The sequence below is a fragment of the Phoenix dactylifera genome, unplaced genomic scaffold, assembly GCF_009389715.1.
Source record: "Phoenix dactylifera cultivar Barhee BC4 unplaced genomic scaffold, palm_55x_up_171113_PBpolish2nd_filt_p 000381F, whole genome shotgun sequence".
NCBI lineage: Eukaryota > Viridiplantae > Streptophyta > Magnoliopsida > Arecales > Arecaceae > Phoenix > Phoenix dactylifera.
The window spans coordinates 253,457-260,980 of NW_024067828.1; the positions used below are offsets into that span (position 1 = coordinate 253,457).

A 7,524-nucleotide genomic window follows, 5' to 3' on the forward strand; every position below is an offset into this window, starting at 1 on the left:
CTATTAGTTAGTTGGATTAAATACATCTTAAACAGACTAAATGAGCATGCTAACCTAATCTAACTAATTAAATAGGTCAAAACATGTTAAACACATCACCAATCTGAACCTAAACATAATCTATTTGCTAAAAAAGTCGAGACGATGCGCATATCACATGAACTTAGTTTACGCTAAACTTGAACCTCTAACTTGAGTGACTTGTGTCGCTTTCTCACGTCTAGTCATAAATTATCATCTTTAATTATTCTACAAAATTTAGTCTTATAATTTTGGCAAAATCAATTATTAAATAAGTTTTTATGCAAAATTCGCAGAAGTCCCAGGTCTAAACACCACCCCGGTACGGTTTGGTTCCAAACTCTCAGGCCCGCCCGATCTCCCTCCCGGATTTTTGAGCGAAGCATTGAGATTGACAGCTAGCACGCACTCATAACTGACGGCGGAGATGGGCGGGCCATGGACCGAAAGGGTGCGTGTCCCTTTAATTGCCGCTCCCAAGTTCCTGAAATCCTCCCGTCACGGGTAGCCCTTGCTCTCTTTGGCCATCGCCTTCCCTTCCCTCCTTCCCCAAACCCTTCCAAAACCCTCCTCTTCTCCTCTCGTATCGTTCTCCATGGAGTTCTGGGGTAATCTCTTTTTCTCTCTATCTCTCTCTAGTTTTATTAGGGTTTTATTGCTTTTCTTTCCGTCAGTTAGGTTAGACTTTGTTAGTGTTTTCCGTGGACCCCCCCCTTTGCCACTTATCATCACGAATCGTCTCATGGGCTACGTGGATATTCAAAATCTTCCATCATTTCTGTGTTTTATGGCGTGGGAATGTTCATGTTCCTAACATCATTTTTATGCTGTTTTTTTTTGCTTTTTCTCTAAATAGTTTTTGGATATCATCGACCTTTCATTGTGTGTCTAGGTGTTGCGTTTTTTTCTGATTGCTTTGCTGTGGTGTGTGTTGGATGCTGGAGGAGGATGTATCTGGCTTAATTGATGTTCTTTATTTGTTCCAATGTATTTATGTTCTTATGTTTTGCCTTCTGATTATCTTTGGATATTGTTTGGCTTGCTTTAAATATTTTTTAATTTATTCGGGTTACTTTATGTTAATTTGATTATGTCTTACAATTAATGGATTATGAAGATACATTATGTTTCTGGAGAGAAAATGTATGCTGAATACAGAAACTTTTCTGGTTTAACTAAGTGTTCTGATATTGATGGCTACATTATTTTGATAAATGTTTTTTAGCTTCTGAAATGATATTGCTTCTTTCCATACATGTCTATTTCTTATTTCTGTAATAAATTTATCTTTTTTTTCTTTTTAAATGTGCTTGCACATTTTGCCTTTTTTTATTTGAATGTTAATTTCACTTTGGACAAATTTAGTCATTCCAAGTATGTTATTGAATTAGGAAAAAATGTTAAGGTATATGAAATGCAAAGAAATATAGACAGATGGTTTCCGTAAAACTAATTCATATGGTTGGATAGGGTTTTGTCAGAGAAACTATGCATGGACTTACATTGTAGCTTAAATCTGCAGATATCTCAATTCATATTTGATATGAAACAGAATCTGACGAGGGTGATGGCTAATGACATTTTTTTGTAGTTGTGAGTGTTTTTTTAATATGTATAACTTTGGGTGGAGGCGGTTTTCTAATGGTTGGACTGATACTGCTATGTGGTATAAGCTCATTATGAAAGAGGGAGAAGAAGGGAAGTAGTTGTGTCAGTCTATTAGAAAAGGCAAAATTATAAAGAGGTATGTTATGTTGGTGGTTCTTTTTTCTATGCTTCATATGAGTTCAGCAAACATGATCAGTCATGCATGCAAGCTAAGAAGATGATTTGTTAATCTTCTTGATTTTGCCAGTTTATATACTTACATAATCTTCTTGAAATTTCTTGATTTTACAATAAATTGTAGGCATATATAAAAATAGTACCATGACTTGTTGATACATATTGAAGACATTGTGATGACTACCTTTTTGTTTTCTGAATCTATTTTAGTATATTAACTTAGCTATAAATGGATGTCTGTGACGACCAATATTATAGAAGTTTCATAGGTATCTCGATTAAGTCAAAAGTATATTCTTCTTTCTTTTTCTCCTAGGCTTATTGTGAAATCAAATGCCTCATTGCATCACCATTATCTCTATCTATTGGCTTGATATAGATTTTTTGAGAATTGTGGAAATAATCTTCTTACAAAGTACAGAAGTGTGAATAATTTCTGTCTAGAACAATGGCTGTTTAATTGCGAGCATCTGGACCATTAGTAACCATATTTATTAGATTATATAAGTGCCCTACCTCCTCATGGTGCAGAAAAGTAATAGTTGTCGACTTTCTTCCTAATTCCAAGAGAGTCCAAAATCCCATGTGGAAACCAAGTTGGTGCTTGCTTTCGTTAGGGTGCACGATCTGAGAATTAGTAACGAATAATATCAAAACTGACTTCATCTTTATGTCTTGTTCTCATCTCACCTTTGAGATATGATAGTTGATGGTAATACCCTTCATCCATGTCGGCTATTTATTTCCTTCTCCGAACTACTATCTCCATAGATTTCCTCAATTGGAGCCTGAAAGCAACTACCTTCTTGTCTTGCTCTAACGTTGGGAACCATGACCCTGCCACCTGCCCATTCTAGTGCTCTAATTGTTTCTTGAACGAGAAGCCAGCAATGGTGTTTGCTGAAGAGGAACACCAAGTTATATAAGTATATATTCATAGAAAGAATAGGCACAAGAAGTTCAAGGAATTGGAGCTAGATGAAGTGATGATGCTATTTAGAGAATGTGAAGCCAACATATTATGGTATTTAATTTTTTTCTTTCTTCTTTGTTGTATTTTCATTTAGAAGCGCCATGACCTATTTTGGTACAATTATTGCCCTCAACATATCCTTATAAGAGCTCTGGCTGTTACCTTTGTTAGCTTTACATCTTATGAAAATATTTGATAAAAGCCAAACCATTATCTATAATTTTCTATTAATGATTATGACCTAATATTGTAAATCTACTTTAATAACAAATATATCATATAATATTTCTCTTAAATTGGTTAAGCTTAATACACAGTTGCGTGCACACACTGTTATTAATATGTTAAAGGTTAGAGTTGTATGTGTGTGGGTGCATGCATGTGTGCGTGGGTGATACTTTCTGCATTTCTAGGATTTGTTTGGTAAGGCTGTCTTCATGTATTCTTGTGATACAGATTATGCAATGAATTTATATTAGCGTGTGTAGGCTGTGCAATCAATTTGGATACTAGGACTATGCTACGCTTGTACTTCTGTATCTTATGTCAGACTGCTACATCTCACTCTTTTGAGACACTGCATCTGGCAATATTTCAATTTGCCAATATTTTTCAGGTGTGGAAGTTAAGCCTGGAGAGACTGTTAAGTGTGATCCTGGACAAGATAAATATTTGCATCTTTCCCAGGTTTTACTCTACCCTGTTGATGTTTTTGTTTTCCAATAATGTTTGTTAAAACTATTCTATTGCTAACTATTGTAATATTCACCTATAGGCATCGCTGGGGGAACTGAAGAAGGACAAAGGAAACGAAAATGTACCCATTTTTGTGAAACTCAATGATAAAAAATTAGTCCTTGGAACTCTCTCTGCAGAGAAATCTGCTCAAATTTCATATGATTTAGTATTTGAGAAGGAATTTGAATTATCTCACAGCTCCAAGAATACAAGTGTCTTTTTCTGTGGCTACAAGACTGTTGTTGCAGATGATGATGAATATCCTTTTTAGTGTTTTCCTTGCAAGTTATCTTTCGTCAAATGCTATACCCCCACCTCTCCTGGTGCCTGCTATCTTTCCATATGACTCTGTTTCTACATATTCTTATTTATCATTGATTTCCTTGACCATGCTTTCCTCTCATTTTCCTCCACAATTGATGACTTTCAAGGTAACATATTGTAATTGTCCTGATTTCTCCCTGGTTTAAACTAGTTTTTTAGGTCGTACTTCACATAATGATTTTGCTGCTTTTCTTGTTCTTATTTTCAGATAGTGACTCTGATTCTGAAGAGGATGTTCAACTAGGAGAGAAGGTGAATGGTATGTTTTTGCAGTACAATTAACAGGGTTGACATATCCATGTGTGTTATTTTTGAGTTAAAAGCATCAGTTGACAGGTTGAGGCTTTTAAGATCTGTAGCTTTAGTGATATGCTTGAGGTTTGGCCTTGGCATGGTAGTAAGGTTGCTCCATTGTAACCTGGGTGTCCTAGGTTCAAAACACACAAACAGTCCTCCGCACATGGGGGCAAGGCTGCAGACTTTTGACCCTCGACCCTCCCCACACCTCAAGATAGTGGGAGCCTTGTGCACTGAAACAGCCTTTTTTGAGCATTAGTGATTTGCTTGTGTTTATGTGCTTCCTGAAACTTTGCATGACAACCTAAGCATGTCTGCGATGCTTTTGCATCTTCAACCATTAAGCCAACTGTCAACTTTTTGTTATAATTGATAATGTCTGTCTAGAGTCTGAAGTTAATTTTGTTTAATAGAAGATACTTTATTGAAACATATGTGCCTGTAGAGATCTTAGTAACAGGAAACTTCTACTTAGAGTGCTGCATCTTCCTCGGAAGCTCGCCTTCCGCAGCTCCTCTGGAACTTGTCCCCCACCTGATTCAGAAGCTTGCCCCTGCACCTGCTTTAGAAACTTGATCCTGCACTTGTGTCATAAGCATTTACCTCATTTTATTTGGAATGCCTTTTTCTGCTCCCACACTTGTTCAGTCTTCAGTCAACTAAGTGTCAGATGCTACCATTTGTTATTGATTTTACCGCTATATGTTGTGCTTTTCATTGTTTTTCTGAAAGTTTATACTGGTGTTCTTTTAGCTTAAAGTGTTTTATGATTTTCAGGCAAAACTGAGGTTAAGGATGAACAGGCGAAACCTACAACTGGAAAGGCTGGCATCGCTAAGGCAGATCCTTCAGCTGCTAAGCCCAAGGTTAGGATAGAGGAACATAATAAGGCTGATAAACAGAAGGATCAGAAGGTGGATGAGGATGATGAAGACGATGAGGAAGATGAATCTGAAGATGAGGATGAGTCTGAAGAAGGTTCTGATGATGATGAGGTTCGTACAAGGACTAAAAAAGGGCCTTCCCCCACTTATAATTTTTTGATGAATCATAGCGTTCTTTTTATTCATGTGCTACATTCATTTTTTCTGCTAATTTATGTTCTAATAGGTCACATTAACATTTTGGATAGATTATTTGATGAATAATTAGTGATAGAATGATGCGCTAATTATAGTGCAAAAATCATGCTTAAGCGATGTCCAAGAAGGTTAAGATAGTGATTATCTTTCAGCACATGGCTGAAGCAGAGGATGACAGTGATGATGAAAGTTCTGATGAGGAAGATGAAGCTACCCCTCAGAAGGTACATAAACATCTATTGGATATTGCTTATTTTTTCTTTTCTGGAAATTGTTTTGTTAGTCTTTTTATCCTGTCACTCTGCCTTATATATAGACTGAAAGTGGTAAGAAGAGACTGGCGGGGTCTGCTTCAAAAACACCTGCTCCAGAGAAGAAGGCAAAGTTAGTATCCCCATTTGGTAGTCAGAAAACAGGTGGGTCTGTGTTCTTGGTTAGAGTTTAATATTAAAATCCATATTCTCGTCGATGCATTGTAAACATGTTCTCATAGGACTCTGATGTTAAAAAGACTTTTTTTTTTAATGTTTGGCCGTAAAGCACTGATTTATCTCATGTAAACTGGATTCACTTGTAGGTGGTGATGCCAAGAAAGGTGGCCATATTGCGACCCCTCACCCTGCCAAACATGCTGGGAAGACACCTGCAAAGAGGGACAAGGCTAAGCAGCAGAGCCCCAAATCCGCCGGTTCAGTTAGCTGCAAGTCATGCAACAGGTATGACATTTGCTTCCCATTGATTTCACCTTTTTTTTTTTTCTTTCCGGTAACACCTATGATTTTACCTTTTTTTTGCAAAATATGGACTCAGGTATCTCACATAACAACGCTTTTTTGCCCCAGAACGTTTAACAGTGAGCATGCTCTTCAGGCTCATTCAAAAGCCAAGCATGGCGCTGCCAAGTGAACTGTGCAAAGATAAATCTTTGAGAAAGACATTCTAGGTGGGGAATGACAGTAGATGCTAAACATGGTACAGGGATGGCAGTGGAAGTCATTACCTGCTTGGGTATCAGTATCTTTTGGTATTTTGGGTTTTGCAATTTTCTGCAACGTAATATTAGTTTAGAATAGGAGTTGCCTCATGCAGTACATTCAGCTAGACTTTGATCATAATGCTTTTGAAAGATGAATGATTTTCTAGCTTTAGCCTGTAGAAAAACTATGATGATTGTTCTGTGATGGAATCATGGATGTTTGGTGTCTGTTAAAGTTATTTTTAGGGTTTGAAGCTATTAAGCTTCCAGTCTTTGCTGGGAAATATGATGAAGTGATTATGTGCTTCTGGATTTGTATTTCCTAGATTGGAAGGATGTTCATACCTAGCACAGATTTTGACTTGGCGTCATATACAGTGTATGTTGAGGTTGCTGGATTCCTCTGTGGGTTGATGCAGAAGTGGGCAAAGGTATGATTTAGTTCTGCCATTGTCTATTCTTGGCCCCCTTTTAGGCCCTGATGTTGGAAGTAACTTGATAGCTCCAAGTCATTAAGGTTGACGGGGAATTAGAATTATTTTTTTTCATTTCACTTTATTTGCTTTTCTTTATTTTTTTCTCCTTTTCTACAGGCTAAGTTGTTTTACTCTGATTCGGCAGCGGTTGAGTTACTAATCTAATCACTTGGCTGGACGATATTTATATTAGATTATGTTAAAATTTTAAAAGCTGGGTTAGGTTGGACTGCTTGGTTAAGCGCTTGGACTTTTTTAGAAAAGTTTTTAAATATTATTTTTAAAAATTACATATATTGTAAAATATTTGTATAATTATTGATAATACCTATTTTAAATGTAACTGTTTTAATAATTTTTAAATAATAACTCGTATTTTATAAATAAACAGGTCGTTTATATTTTATCTCTTCAAATAACAGAAATTATCACATCAGATTATATAAAATATAAACTACAAAGGAAGTAAATGCTATCACCTTTGTCAAGAAAAAAGAAGCAAGGAATAGGGGCGGCGGGCACACCTATGCATATTATACGTATATCTAAAAGAGAAGGAAATCAAGACTACGAATCTAAAGTAGGCACAAATGTAGAATCTAATTCATATAGAAATAGAATATGATAATTAACAATTAATGGCTGTGAGATTTTGTAGCTTCATAAAGCTCAACAAGAATTAGCACGTTGAGGTTTGAGGCAATAGATCTCGTACATGAACCATTTCCTAACCTTAATTGCACAAATAAAAACAAAAGAGAGACTAAAAACAATATAAAAAATAAAAAATAAAAGACTCATTATAAAAAGAAAGAAAAAGAAGTAGGAGGGGAAGGAGGAGAAGAAAGAAGA

The 7,524-nt window shown here is 36.1% G+C and overlaps 1 protein-coding gene across 2 annotated transcripts; it reads left to right on the plus strand.

Moving 5' to 3' along the window:
* Window positions 1–440: 440 nt before the first annotated feature.
* LOC103717262 (histone deacetylase HDT2-like) lies at window positions 441–6,567 on the plus strand. 2 transcript variants are annotated; one of them, XM_008805581.4, is made up of 10 exons: window positions 441–629; window positions 3,396–3,466; window positions 3,555–3,775; window positions 3,932–3,948; window positions 4,050–4,100; window positions 4,916–5,133; window positions 5,373–5,444; window positions 5,537–5,636; window positions 5,798–5,936; window positions 6,031–6,567. In XM_008805581.4, exons 1-10 carry the CDS (start codon window positions 617–619, stop codon window positions 6,041–6,043), a joined length of 915 nt encoding a protein of 304 aa, XP_008803803.2. In that variant the 5' UTR covers window positions 441–616; the 3' UTR covers window positions 6,044–6,567. The 2 variants fall into 2 exon arrangements, with proteins under 2 accessions (XP_008803803.2, XP_008803802.2); XM_008805580.4 differs by having other exon boundaries at window positions 448–629; window positions 6,063–6,567.
* Window positions 6,568–7,524: the final 957 nt, after the last annotated feature.